The sequence below is a fragment of the Ornithorhynchus anatinus genome, chromosome 9 (genome assembly GCF_004115215.2).
Source record: "Ornithorhynchus anatinus isolate Pmale09 chromosome 9, mOrnAna1.pri.v4, whole genome shotgun sequence".
Taxonomy (NCBI): domain Eukaryota; kingdom Metazoa; phylum Chordata; class Mammalia; order Monotremata; family Ornithorhynchidae; genus Ornithorhynchus; species Ornithorhynchus anatinus.
Window position 1 is genome coordinate 14,913,409 of NC_041736.1, and position 15,487 is coordinate 14,928,895.

Below are 15,487 nucleotides of genomic sequence, written 5' to 3' on the forward strand. Positions count from 1 at the left end.
TAACTGTGGTATTTGTTAAGCGCTTCCTATGTGCCAAGCATTGTACTAAGCACTGGGGTGGAAACAAGCAAATCAGGTTGGACACAGTCCCTGTACCATGTGGGGCTCAGACTCTCAAACCCCATGCATCTTACTTCAGGATATATGCTCTCTCTGGCAACCCCACTTAAGGAGTCAGAGGACTTGGGTTTTTCTTCTTCTTAAGTTATTTGTCAAGTGCTTACTATGGGTTAAGCACTGTTTTAAACACTCCAGCAGCTAGATAAAAATTAATCCGGTCAGATACAGTCCCTGTCCCACATGGTGCTCACAGTCTAAACAGGAGGAAGAACAGGCAACTGAAACACAGAGAAGTTAATATGACTTGCCCAAGATTACAGGGCAGACAAGTGGGAGAACCAAGACTAGAACTTAGATCCTCTGACTCCCAGGGCTATGCTCTTTCCACAAGGTCCAACTACTTCAATTTAGCACACTAAGCGATATTTTAGACCCAAGTATTTTATAGCACTAAGAGGACCAAAGCACCTCAGTTCTTTTTCTGGCTGGAACCACAAAAACCCTGAGACCATCTGATGTGTAAGTCCCTTGGAGGCTGGCTGTCCAGCAAGCTGCGACTGTGTAACAGGAGTGCAAGCCTTCAGCAATACAGGATGTTTTCCTGATCCACTCAAGCTGAGAGGACTCTCTGTTCACTAGAACCATTGTAGGGATCCTCAGACAGCGGTGGGGCAGAGGATACCACTTTCTCCTCTGCCCAGGGGGCTCCTCCTCTCCGGGCTGAGCTCCCCCTCTGAGTCCAGTCCCCCGCCCCACTGCTCCTCTTCCTGTGGCACTGGTGATGGACGTCCAGGTGGAGGACACGCTGCTTGGGTGCTGGGGGACTTGAGCTGTGAATGGGTCCAGGAGAGGCAGCTCCATTAGCAGCTGAAGATTGAGATGCATGGGGATATGGGACATTTATTCCAAGCATTCTTATCAAGTCAAGCAGGAAACCTAGTTATCCGGGAACTGGGAATCTTTCTTTAAATTCTGAGTCTTTTCTCCACCATTAGGACTTCTGTTACTCCTGTTTCCTCCAGCTCTTGAGGGTTTTAAACATCCACTCGGGAAATGATTGGTCACTATGAGAACTATTTGCATTTATGCTGGAGGATACACTGAACAATGGAATGGTTCCAGGAGATGAAAGTTCTCTTTTAAAGAGCAATTGATAACAGATAAAAATAAGAGGTGAACAGCTAATAGATAACAGAACCATAAACAGAATAGGGCTTAGAGTAAAAATGCTGCAAGAATAATTTGGTAGAGGGAAAAATGGATTTGAAGCCACGCTCCATCTGTCAGGGTGTTAATGTGGCCTGGGAAAATTGAATCAGATAGGAGTACCATCAAGTGATTCACAAATTTGCTAACTGATCACAACAGGAATGGAAACTTAGTACCTTTTAAATAGGGCAGAAGAGCCAGGGAGGGGTACCCAGGGTCACATGTAGTTGGGATTTCATGTAGTGCCTTCAGATGTGCATTTAAAGGGAAAGGGACAGGAAAGCAAGTTAAATTAAATTACATTTTTGGAGTATATTAGGCCAAGTGCTGAGCTCGGGGTGGAGGGAGAAAGCTGCATCCAATATCTTATGTGAGATAGACCGAAAAAGATACTGAGGCACGTAAGGAATGAAGGCAGAGAGATACAAATGAAGTTCAAATCCAGTCCCTGCAAACTAAGCCATAAGGTGTGTAAAAACCCAAATATCTGGGTTCTCCTGAGAAAGAAAGTTAAATAGCAGGAAAGGAAGAGGGGAACAAAGTCACCAATTAGATACAGAGGCAAATTTCTCTCTTCTCGAACCATTCTCCTAATCTCCTGATATTTGCTTGGATGGACAGCCCCTGCTAACAACAGCCAAGATGGCTGCCGCTTCAAAGGAAAACACACAGCATAGCCACGCTGAAATGGTCCAGGCATGACCATGGACAAGAAGGAAAGCCAACCCCACCCTCATTTAGAGTAGCCACAACCACAGCAGCAATCCCTGCCAGGGACACCCCAGCCCTGCCAGAGCTGCAGTGTGCTACAGGCACATAAAAGAACATTTGGCTCTTCCAAGCCATGTGGCCCTCTAGATTGGTCCCTGGACCTGGAAGGAGCTGAACATTTAAAAAGTAGAGATCAAAGAAGGCATACCAGGGAAATATGAATCCTGAAGTGAACCAAGAACATTTTAGGAGAAATTTGGCCATGTGGAAATAACAATGCTGGCTCATTTTGGCCGAAGAACCCTGCTCAATATTTCCGAAAGCTGGTAACTGCGGCTAAAGGTTTGGGAAATCGTCTCTAAACAGCCATCTTAGATCAGGCCCCAGAGAAGCCAGCCGCCTAACCAAGCTGTCTTTGCTAAAAACAAGGTGATCATTTCAGAAAATTTCTGCATTTGGAAATCTTTAAGGTCTTCCAGTAGCTCAGCCTCTTGAAACCAGCTAAGAGCAGCGAGCCAGGAAGGTAATTGGTATAGTACTGAGAATTTACTGTAACTAATCATTTGGCAAATTTAGCCCAGGCACATTTTCTATTGCATATCAGTAAGAAATGAAAAGTATTGGACTCTCCAAATGGAACTCACAGTGAAATCTTTGTTTTTTATCATGAAAACAATCCTGTATAGTTTTTAATGGACCACAATGCCACTGATGTACAATTTCACAGTTCACAATCTCTGCCAGGTTTTCCTGCCCTCCTATTGCCCAGAACAATTAGCAAAAGCAGCAAGTGCTCTCACCAACCAGACTTTGTCTCTCCTTTCGGGCCAACCATTCTCTCTCCCGGCTTGACTTCACTCTGGGTTTGGAATGACCCAGTATCCTGTGCCAGTCGAATCCTCTGGCCTCCACACCAGAAGCTGCATTTATGATTTACAGCTACAGATGAGCTGCCAAACTATCCCTTGTCCATTAGTGCCTGTTAGTGCAATCTGAAGCCTGGAGTTAAAATGTTACTTCTTTATTCATTGGGCTTTGACTGAGCTGTTCAACAATTGCTTCCAATTACTTCAAACCTTTTTATGACAATCACTCTCTATTTTTAACAGCCAGCATAGTTGGCTTTCATTGCAGGAAAGCATTATCAAGGCCATGTTGCTTTGAATTTATTTTAATTTTGTATACATTGCCCAGCTACCATGCTGGGCGGAAGTAAAATGGTAGGATTTTCAAATCCCTTAAATGAACCTGCTTATCTACAATCAAGGCCACGGAAATGGACAAAGTACACTCACTGGGCAGAAATTTTCCTGTTTTAATACGGAAAGTTTCTTTAATTGTTGAAGAGGTGGATGGGGAGGCAGAGTGTGAAAACGACAGAAGCATGCTTGCTGTAAAATGGGAGCAGCATTTCGTCATTTCTATATGGATTTTTTTCCTTACCACGTTCAACTTTTCACTTACCAACTTAAAAGTCAATGTTTTCAAAGCCTTTGGATCATCTACTATCTTCTGTAAATTAGCAGCCACTGAAAGAGAAAAACTGGGTGAAAAATCGGTGTACGAATCACTTCAGCATTTTAGGTCCTTGAGCACAGTTTTTGAGAAATTGACTTTCACTGAAAGAAAGCTTAAAACAATTTCTTTCATCTACCGAAAAAAACGCAGGAGGCCCCCTTAAAAATTACTAAATTAGAATCAGTCAGCCAGAAAATTGTATTTATTGAGTGCTTACTGTGTGCAGAGGGCCCTGTACTAAGCACTTGGGTATAACAGAGTTGGTAGACATGTTCCCTGCCCACAAGGAGCTTAGAGTCTAAAGGGAGAATCTGGCTAGTGGATTCCCAGAAGTCCCCCACAGCACATTTATTATTTAAATTTATTTATTTATATTAATGTCTGTCTCCCCCTCTGGACTGCAGGCAGGGAACTTGTCTACCAACTCTGTTATACTGTACTACTCTCCCAAGAGTTCGGCACATAATAAGCATTCAATAAACATAACTGATTCATTAACTGACAGAAATGCTCTCCTGTAAAAATGCAATACCTAGATAAACTGCAGGCAGTGATAAAAATAAAACTGCCCCCATACTAAAGCAAAATGAAAGCCATCTGTAACAATTCCACGATTTGTCTTCTTAAATAAGACAAATGACTCTTAGAAGAGGGTGGGGCAAAGCAGAAGTGTATTAAAGAGGGATCCTTAAATCTAAAAAAAAGAGCAAAAAGGAAAAAGGTAAACACTTGCAATCCCCCTTTCAGGAAGATCACTCAAATGTCAGGACTACCTTGTAACCAAAGCAACTAAATACAGTGGCTAATCACTACACATCAGGTGAACATTTTATTGCTTTAAAGTGCAGTGACTGTTGAACTAGCTCAGCATAATCTCAAACAATATCAGAGTCTGCTTAACAAGTTCAGAATCTGACTGTCAGTAACTGTTCAAAGCTGCCAATTGACATTATATTACTTTATAGTGCTGGCACTGTTTCAGAGCAATATGTCCCATACCTCTCAGGAATATTCAGACTGTACCAAAACACAGAACAAATACAAGTCTGGATGCACTGGGAGGTTTAAGGGAAAAGCCAGCTCTTCATGCCCCATCTCTCTGAAGGATGTTTTTGGATTAATCAATAAAAGGCTACAGTGACTACAGATTATTGTATTGCCCTTTGACATTAATAACTATGGACCCCAATTTTCACATCTGTTAAATATTAACAGATGGAGAAACTAGGGAAACAAATGAAAAAAAAACTAGCCTCATTGTAATTTTGGTTCCTCTAAGGAGAAACTATTCTTCCATTGTATAATTAGATTCTTAAAAAACACAGCTGTAGATGCCAATAATTTACATGCTACAGCAGCAACCCTCTGAAGTTTTAAATAGAAAGCAAGCCTACAGAAGAAAATCTACTTGAAGTTTGACCTGAAGGTCGACCAAAAAGAAACCAGCAGCACTGTGGCTTTTCGCACACTGGTCAATCAATCATTCAATGGTATTTACTGAGCACTTACTGTGTGCAGAACACTGTACTCAGTGCTTGGGAGAATACAATAACCAAAGAGCTGGTAGGCACGTTCTCTGCCCACTATGAATTTACAGCCTAGAGACGAGCTACCAAGAACTGACTTCTATTTGACAGCTATTTTAGTAATCTTCAGGGTGCCCTACTTTTATCTAGATTTTGCCTATAAATTTTTAATTACAATATATCCGTTTCAAACTCTAATTCCTCCTCCCATTCCTCTGCATTGTGAGATCCTCTGCAATCTTCCTCTCCATCGCACACACATAAACTTCTGTTTTGTAACCTAAGCACTCACAAAGTGTAGGGAGTCACCCAACAATATTTTCTCTGAAGCTCCATGTGCACTTCACTGTTCATTTCTGATAGTAAAATCCACCGGTTATTTCCTGCTGGGAGCCCAGTCTCCTGGAGCTAACAGCCCAGCTGGCTCCAGAAACCAATATTTTCATGTCAGAACATCCTGACTAGACAGGATAGAAATTGCAGCATTAATTTTCTCCAAAAAATAAAGTGTCCTAATGGGTTCCCTGATTTTGGCAAATTTCACCAGCTGCAATAAAGGCTCCATTTAAATTTTACTTCTCAACATCCAACAGCTTTTCGACCGATACTGACAATTTACTGGTTCATTCTGGGCCATGAATTTCCAGTCGGTTTTGGTTGTTTCACCCCAAAATTGAGCTAGGTCCTACCTGCCGATATACAACCCTAGATTGTCTATGTATATCATTCTCGATAAAACCTCCATGCACTGGGACTGGTTAGCCAGGTGGTCCAGGATATGCAATCTGGGTACTGGAAGGCAAGATTACCTGTTTAAAACAATCAACCTAAAAATCAAGTCCTTCAATTGTGAATCTGCACCTCAGGAACATTAGAAATTCAAATGATCTTTAATCGGCTGAAAGTGAAAAATGCCAAAACTGGCCACTTACCTGATTACTTAACCTAGCTGCTAGACTTATTTTCAATTTACTTGATTCTAATTTGTTGTAAAGTGTTATAAAATACCTTCATCTAACTGACATCACATAAAATTCAGAGTAATGGTAATTTTTTTCCAGTAGCAAGGCTCATTAAAGGGAAGGGTAAGTTCTATAACTTCCCTGCAAACCGTGCACCTGGATTTCAAAAATAAAAATTCTCTTTACCTGAAAAGTAGATTGGAGAGGGCTGGGGGCTGCTGCCTATTTAGGGTTTCTGAAGTGAGTGCTCAGAAAGCAAAAATTCCCACTCCGCTGCCTGGAACCTGTAAGCTGGGTGGCTGCCAATCGCTCTCTCCTTTCAAATCCCTGCTTCCGGCTTCCCCTGGTTTCCTCAATAAACTCTCTCCACTCCCAATCAGAGGTATTTGCTAAGCTCTTTCTATATGCAGAGCACTGTACTAAACACTTGGGAGAGTACAATATGAGTCGGTAGCTAAATTCCCCGCCCATAAGGAGCTTACAGCCTAGAATAGGAGACAGACATGAAAATAAATTATGGCTATGTATCTAAGTGCTGTGTGGAGAAGGTGGGGTGTATACCAAATGCTTAAAGGGAAGAGGACCAAGTGCTTAGGCAATACTGTAAGGACAGGGAATAGGATAAAGAGGGATTAGTTGGGGAAGGCCTCTTGGAGAAGATGAGATTTTAAGGTGGCAAGAGCTGGGTTGGGTACAAGGGGGAGGGAGTTCCAGGTCAGAGGGAGGATCGGAAAAAAGCAGCAGCAGCAGGATAGATAAGACTGAGGTGCATTGAGTAAGATGCCATTAGAGGATCAAAGTTAGTGGACTGGTTTGTATAAGGAAATTAGCAAGATAAGGTGGAAGGGGGAGAGCTTTATAGCTGATGGTAAGGATTTTATTTGAGGCAGAGATGAGTGGACAATTACCGGTCTTGGATTTTTTTTTTTACTAACCTATTGGAGCAATGGTACACTGGGCAGCAGGGTGGAAATTCATTATTTGATGCAGAAAACCAGCCCTCCTCCCCATCCCTGCCCCACACATGACTCCAGATCACCCAGCAAGAACCAGGCTGAGATAATATGCCAATGAAACGTCAGTCATTGGCACTGCTCACTATTCTCACCCACTTTTAGAGTGGCAGGAAAATAGCAGTTTCATAATGACTGCTTACACTCGGCACATTTCTATTTCTAACAATTAGTCTTAAGGCACACTTTTCTCCTCAGACATGAGCATATTTCACAACAATCCCACCCGGCACTCTTGTCCTGTGGGTTGATAGCTCAAATTAAATAAATTAAGACAATTTTCCAGCAAAAATCCAAGGGAGGAATAAGCAAAGTATAACAGAAAAGCTCCAGGTATTTCTGTAAAAGCTCAAATATTCTGAGCTAGGTCCAAAGTGTTATTCTGCAAAGCCACCAGATCTCAGAATCAACCAAAATTCCTTTACTGAACCCAGAGCCTGGGGACTGCAATTTAAAGTGCTTCAATAATGATGTCACTTATTAAATGATTACTATGTGGCAAGCACTATACTAAGCACTGCACAGATACATGATAATTATTTGGTGGGCCACAATTCCTGTCCAATTTGGACTCACTGGCTAAGTAGGAGGGAGATGGGTACTGAATTCCCATTTCATAGTTGAGGAAACAGAGGCACAGTGACATTAAGTCCAAAGTCACAAGCAACGGAGCTAAGCCTAAAACCAAAAATTCATGACTCCTGAGTCCAATCTCTTTCCGCTATCCCATGGTCCATGGCTACAGAATTAGAGGAAGACGGCTTCCCTGCCTTCAGAGAGCTACCAGTTTAAATGGTGGGGCAAGATTCAACATCTTAGAAATGCAAACCATATGAAACTATACAGAAAACATACATAATCTTCCGGGTGTGAAAATGTGATGATACGTGATTATTGAGGGTACTTCATGTCCCCCAGATCCTGGCAGATTCAACCAACCTGAGATTTTCCTAAAGAAGTTTTCTATGCTCAAGGCAGAGTCCTTTCCTCCAGGCTACTCAGGCAACTGAAGAAACCTTCCCTGTTGCCTATCTTGAAGTTACTGGTTTTTTTCAAGTCCTTTTTATTAGAGTGATTTCTTGTAGGGAGGAACAAGAGAAGAGGGGGATGGAGGTCTTCTGCTGATGACTTGAGGAGTTAAAGGACAACTACAGCATTCATTCATTCAAACGTATTTATTGAGCGCTTGTGTGCAGAGCACTATACAAAGCACTTGAACAGCCCAGACACCCTAGACTCCAGAGCAGGGACCAGGTCTACCAAATCTAGTATACTATCCAAGCACTTAGTACAATGTTCTACTCACAGAAAGAGCTCAATACCACTAACTGGTTGATGGAAATGAGTACATCCAGAAAATACTCCCACCTTCTCTCTTGTGTCGAACAGAATCAAGACTCAGGCTGGAAAGATAAAGAAGGCTATTTCGCAGGAAAAAAAGCAGTAGTATGGATAGCAAGAATGCAACCCTCATGTTAAAGAAGACCCTGGTCCTGAGTGAAAAGCTGCATGAAATTCAGTAACAGTGTGGTAGGTTGGGTAGAGCTCAGTTTTCTCAATGTCTCTTTCTTAAGTCAGGCACCTGGATCTGAAATTCAGTGCTCGCTTGTCAGATGCACAGCTGCCTACATTGTGCTCTAAATAGTTCCCTGGTCCTCTGAAAGAAACTATACTCTCCATAGGGTGCTTATTTTACTACACAGGAGCAAAGTGAAACAGGGGAAGAATCATGCTCATAAGAATCTTTGCCAATCTGAATTGAGGCTCAGCATCCACTTCTTACTTTCTGCAAAAATGAAGTTTTTTCTCCCTGGGAACACATGGGCAGTCATAGATTAAGAAAACCTACGAACCTCAAACCTGAAAATCTAAAAACCAGCCAAGTGTGCATAGTCATATATTTCTACCACATTTCCTCATGCCTTATTAAAAACATTTAATATGCATTCACTGCAGTGTTAATGGTTTTGGCATCTTTGGCAGCAGTATTTCACCTTCCAGCTTGGGCATGTGGCTGCTAGCTGAGTTTTTGGCTTAATACTCTTAAAGAGGCTTTTTATAGCTCGTCTCAGCCTGTCCTTTTGCCAGAAAGACAGGTTTTTTTGTGATAAAAAGATACTGTTCATACCAAATGCACACTCTACATGTATATTTTTTAACCTAGTGGCCCTAAGTTGAAAATGGATATATTTCACTTCCTTCAACAATATTTCCAAAGGAGAGAAGAAAATGTCTTCAACGGGAAACAATACCACTTTTCCGGCCACAGGCCAAATAAAGAGACGCAAATGCTGGGGGACAAGAAGATAGTGAAGAAAATAATGATCTTTAGCAGCCACTGTTACAACCTATTTTACAAACTTATTTGTATCTGCTCACATTTCAGCCAAGATTTATGAAAATTCTTCTCTCCAATTGGCTGGAATCTCCTTAAAGGTAGCAATTAGGACATGTTGGTAGCAATACTAAGCATTTAACCATCACCACAATTACTATTATGATGTGCTACAGTGCGCGGGTAGATACAAGATAATCAGGTCAAAAACAGCCATTGACCTATATGGGGCTCACAGTCTAAATCGGAAGGAGAAGAGGTATTGAAAATCATCAGCCAATCAATGGTATTTCGAGTACCTAGTGTGTTCCGCAGGAGGAGGAGCAGCATGGCCTAGTGGCAAAAGCCCGGGTCTGGGAGCCATTACACTGGGCTCTAAACCCAGCTCTGCCACTTCCCTGCTGTGTGACTTTGGGCAGATCATTTCATTTCTCTGGGCCTCACTTTCCTCTCTGTAAAATGAGGATTTTCCAGAGAAGGCCTGTTTCTCCCTCTTCCTCAGACTGTGAGCGCCATGAAGGACAGGGGCTGTGTTTGACCTGATTAACTTGGATCTACCTCAGCTCTTGGAACAGTGTTGGATGCATAGTAAGCACTTAATATAATAATAATAATGATAATAATAATAATAATGATAAAGAACACTGTACTGAGGGCTAGGAAGAGTTCAATATGGGTAGGTGGACACAATCCTTGTCCACAAGGAGCTTACAGTCTCATTTTACAAAGAAGTGACTTGTCTAAGGTCATATAGGCAAAGAGAAAAGCTAGGATTAGAACTAGGTTCTCTGATTCTCAGGTCTGTGATCTTTCCATTAGGTTGTGCTGCTTTTTATCAATCAATCAATCAATCAATCAATGGTATTTATTAGGTGCTTACAGTGTGCAGAGCACTGTGCTCAGCACATGGAAGAGTACAATGCAACGATCTTACGGTCTAGTCTCACAAGTTTAATAGAGGCTTAGGCACACTTTGAGGGAATCAGGGAAAGTGCATAGCCTTAAAATCCCTATAAAGCCAGTGGATAGTGAACCCTGGTTTTATAAAGCAGCTAAATGTTTTGTTCTTCGTTGTCCTCCCTCTAAGCGGTGGCCAATACTGGCCGGTCTCTTTGGCCGCTGCTGCACCCTGGACTGATGGTTTAAAAGAATCATCAAAAACAATTCTGAGAGCTCTTGTCTGGGTCACAGCCAAGAACTCGGAGCCCCTTTTCAAGGAGTAGAAATTTGGATTATTTTTCCCTACATCTATTCCCTTGCACTTGCTCACTCTGAAGCACATTGGCCTCTTTTCAACCCATTCAGGTCTGAGAGATAGTCAGGCAATAAATCCCGCTCTGCCCAGTATTTCACTTAGTGTCAAATGCAAGCTTGGTGATTTCACTGCACACTCCATCTTCTCTGCCTCTTCCACACCAGAAGGGGAAAAAAAACCCCACCACATCCACATTCTCTTGTACTTTCTTAAACACTTAGCACAGTGCATAGTACATTGTAGGCCCTCTGTAAATATCACTGCTGCTGCTACTATTACAATTAAGAAGGTGTTAAGCAAACCAAGCTGAGCACTGATCTCTGGGGGACCTCATTATTTCCATTTCTCCATCATGAAAAATATTCATTTATTCCCAGCTTTAAGTGTGAAAGCAGCTGTTGTCTGCTGGAAAGACCACAGGGCTAATAATAATAATAATAATGTTGGTATTTATTAAGCGCTTACTATGTGCCAAGCACTGTTCTAAGCGCTGGGTTAGACACAGGGGAATCAGGTTGTCCCACGTGGGGCTCACAGGCTTAATCCCCATTTTACAGATGAGGTAACTGAGGCACCGAGAAGTTAAGTGACTTGCCCAAAGTCACACAGCTGACAATGGCAGAGCCGGGGTTCGAACCCATGAACTCTGACTCCAAAGCCCGGGCTCTTTCCAGTGAGCCACGCTGCTTCCTGGGAGTCAAAGGACCTAAGTTCTTACCCTCCCTCTGCCATTACAGAAGCAGCATAGCTCAGTGGAAAGAGCCGGGGCTTGGGAGTCAGAAGTCATGGGTTCTAATCCTGGCTCCGCCACTTGTCAGCTGTGTGACTTTGCGCAAGTTACTTAACTTCTCTGAGCCTCATTTACCTCACCTGTATAATAGGGATTAAGACTGTGAGCCTCACGTGGGACAACCTGATCACCTTGTATCCCCCCAGTGCTTATAACAGTGCTTTGCACATAGTAAGCACTTAAAAATTACCGAATTTTTTAAATTTATTTTATTTGCCTGCTGCATGATCTTGGGGAAATCACTTAACTTCTCTCTGTTTTAATTCCCTCATCTGTAAAATAGGGATTCAATACCTATACTCCATCCTACTTACGATGTGAGAGCTGATGATCTTGTATCTACTTCAGTGCCTAGAACAGTGTTTGGAATAAAGCACTTAATTACCACAGTTATTACATTTTCAAGCCACAGCAGTATAGAGGGCAAAAGCCTAAACCAGAAGCAGTCCACACTGAAAAGAATTTCTGAGAGAATCAAGAAATACCACCCCTGGGGGTGGACTGCTAGGCAGACTTTGATACCGTGATGGTAAATCTACCAGCACAGCCAAAGAAAAGTTTACCTTGAATAAGAGTGCAAACACAACATAAAATATTGCTCTCCAATGTATTTCAACTATAAGTCTGAAATGACTATGTGGTATTGGATGTTACACTTACATGAAAGTAATAACTTGAAAAGAACACATCTGACTTAGTAACAGTTGCAAGCAAGACATAAGGCATCAATGTAATGGTCAGCTTTATAACTATGATTGCTGAAGAACCAACATTACAACCAACTTTTTGAAACAATGACATTTCTGCAGAATTGAGTTTTAAGTCTTATTTCCAATTTCAGTATCAAATCAGATAGAAAATTCAGAAGACAGCTACACCTAATGGATTCAAGTCAGAAATAGAATGCATTAGAGACAATCTCCCCCACCCCCCACCCCCTCAAAAAAAGTCTCAATACAAAATATTCCAGAAACATCATGAGAGCCAGAGCTGCTTGTTATTCGCCTTTAGCTATCTTCGGCAGAAGTTTTGTTTCTCCAGTGTCAAAAACTATCATGGCTAGTTAGTTGAAATTCTCCACACAGCTTGAGATTTAACCCTAATGGCTTCTGAACAGGGAAATGCTCGGGAAGAGCTAAAATTAATGAGACAGTAAATACAGTAATATGAAGAATGCTATTTAGATCACAGAGCCAAACCAGCCAACTGAGGCAGAGCCATCTGGCATAAGCACAAAGCACAGAGAGAACCTGAAACTTTCTGAGACTGGAGTCTGGTGGCTCCACTCCAAACAGTAACATTTTCAACATCCTGACCAATGGTCAAGTGGAACTGAGTTCAGCTTAGTCTGTCCTCCTTGCTAGCTGCCCAAATGAACAAAAACAAGGTTTTTCAGGCAGTTCCTTGGCCAAATGCAGTGGAAAGCTGCTTCTCTTTAAAACAAAGAGCTTCATCTGAGGATTGGCCTACCACTGGGGAGTCAGCATGACAGTAGATCACGCAGCAGCTTAGAGAAAAGAACATAAATTCAAACCTGGCTCTCATACTCTGTGACCTCAGTTAAGTTTTACCTAATCTCTCTTTGCCTCAGACTTCGCAGCCAGAAAGTGAAAATGAGAATACTAAATTACCTTATATGATAGTTTTGGCTGACAATTAAAATCATTTTAGAGGATAACTCTGTAGCTCTTTGAAAGCTTAAATAAAATTCATCACTACTAATAATGCTTAATGCACACTATGTTTAATCTTGGTTGTCCTGATTTATGAAGTCGAGAGCCTTATCCAATAGGTAAAACATCTGCCTTTTCCAGGTAGTTTCCTGCTACAGTTCTAATAGAAAAAAAGGCAGTCCAGTCAATAGATGGACCTTTCCGGTCTCATTCCACCCTCTGAGGCGCACCAACGCTTCAGTTGGCTCTTCAGGTCAGGAAACAAAACCCCACACGCAAAACTGAACCAATGGCATGTTATGGGAACAGCATTTCTTACATTACTAATCCAGCAGCACCTGCCCTCTGAGGATCAAGCAATACAGGAAAAATAAGGTTCCTCTTTGTGAATGTAATGTCCTGCACCAGAACCTTTGGAAAAGAGCCTTGTCTAAAAATCAGAAATCTCCCTGAGAAAGGGCGTCAATCACATTTTAATTTAAGAGTTCTGAAATCTGGCATGACTTGGGATTTTTTTTCTAAACTAGTCTCAGAATTTTTGAAACACAATCACTGAATCTCAATGGCTCCAAACAGGCCTTTCAAAAACATTTTAAAGTTTAATAATAATCACAATAGTTTTTATTATGTGCTTTCTATGTATCAAGTGCTGGGATAGCTACAAGATGCTCAGATTGGACATGGTTCCTATCCCCCATGTGGACAGTGTACTAATCTACTACTAGACTACTGATTATCACAAGCTGTATGGCCTGGTGGAAAGAGAACATGCCTGGGAGTCAGGAGTTTTGGGTTCTAATCCTGACTCAGAGACTTGTCTGCTGTGTGACCCCCAGCACAAGTGCTTAGTTCAGTGCCTTTGCACACAGTGAGCACTGAATAGATACCATCGATGATGATGACAGGCAAGTCACCTAACTTTTTGGTGCCTCAGTTTCCTTATCCGTAGACTGAGGATTAAATATCTGTAGTCCCTCCTCCTTAGACTGCGAACCTCATGTGGGTCAGAGGCTTAACACAATGCTTGGCAAAGAGAAAAATACTTATATACAATTATTAATATTAGTAGTATTATTAATCTCCCAGTCACTGTGACACTGAAAAAGAAGCTTTGCCTTGTTCCTACCTAAACCATGGTGTTTTGGGGAACATCCTTGACTTTAGCTGCTCTTATACACTGCAGGGCTCATCCCCCAAGTCACAGGTCTTCGTTACATAGATTTCTCTAGCTCTAGTTCCATGTCCAACATCACCAGGCTGAGCCCCAAATGGACTGGTTTAGAGAACTTCAAATTCACTTGGATGGGGCTGCGGCCAACCTTAAATGAACTGAAGGACTATTTTCCCCACCCCAGATATTCATGACCCAATCAAAAAGCTCTCTGGATGGGAACCATTTGAGAGTGTAGCAAGGGAAATAAGAAAGCATCGTGGTGAAGATCTGAAGGCTCACTCAGAAGAGAGGAGGGACAAAGGACAGGCTGCAGGGTGGCTAAGGTATTTCTTTTGTTTGATGGAGAAACAGAAGGAATCAAAATGAGAAAGTATAGTCCTGGTGAAGATACTGAAAATTCTGATACGGGAGAATAGTATCAAACATTCAGGGTACATTATTTAGGAAGGGACAGGCACTGGGATTTCATCAAAGACAGATTAAGGCTAACAAATTTGCTTAAATGTTTGGCACACATTACCCGGCCCGTAGATAAAGAACAAAAGAGAGGATGCAATTAAGCTGGATTTCAGCATTTGACACACTACCAAACAACAGACCGATTTACACTTTTAAAAGCAGAAAACCCTACTACGAGGTGGTAGAAATAGACTGTGCATTGGCTGCAGGGATGTAAAAAAAGATAGAGAAAACAAAACATTTCTGGCTGAGAAAAAGATAAGAGAGCGTACAGTCAGGTCATTATATGGCTCGCTGCAGTGGCTCCCAATATAAATAAAGATGTTGATAAGTCCAGAACTAGGTATCGTTTCTGCAATGATCAGGATAAGGGACTCATGCAGGGAGCTAATGAGTCCAGGCACAGAAACTAATCAGAAGGATGCAGGACACAAAACGGCAGCAAGACAGAGATACTGAATTGGGGGTGATCATCAATAATGCACTACGGGAAAAGAAACAGCAGCACGCTATTTGACTGCAGTGAAAAGGACAAACAAGACCTTAGGATGCATACACAGAGTTGGAGAGTATAAATCAGGGGAGATTATTCTGATGCTATTTAAGACAGCAAAATCTCATTTATTGAGCACAAAGCTGCTCTCCCCTTCCTAATGGAAGACCTATCTCTGAGAGGGTGCAAAGGACAACCAAACTGGATTGAGGAGGTATAAATTGTTAAAACTAGCAGACAGAGAGATCCTAAAACTATCTAATCTAGTAACTCGCCTCAGTCACCCCAACACAAGACTGATTCAGCTCT

The 15,487-nt window shown here is 41.9% G+C and overlaps 1 protein-coding gene across 1 annotated transcript in view; it reads right to left on the reverse strand.

Annotated features, from left to right (window-relative positions):
• Window positions 1-15,487, reverse strand: part of STK39 (serine/threonine kinase 39) — a 213,715-nt gene that overhangs the window by 3,038 nt on the left and 195,190 nt on the right. The window contains 1 exon segment of the mRNA XM_016228175.3: window positions 3,445-3,509. Within this exon segment, the coding sequence (XP_016083661.1) occupies window positions 3,445-3,509 (65 nt within the window).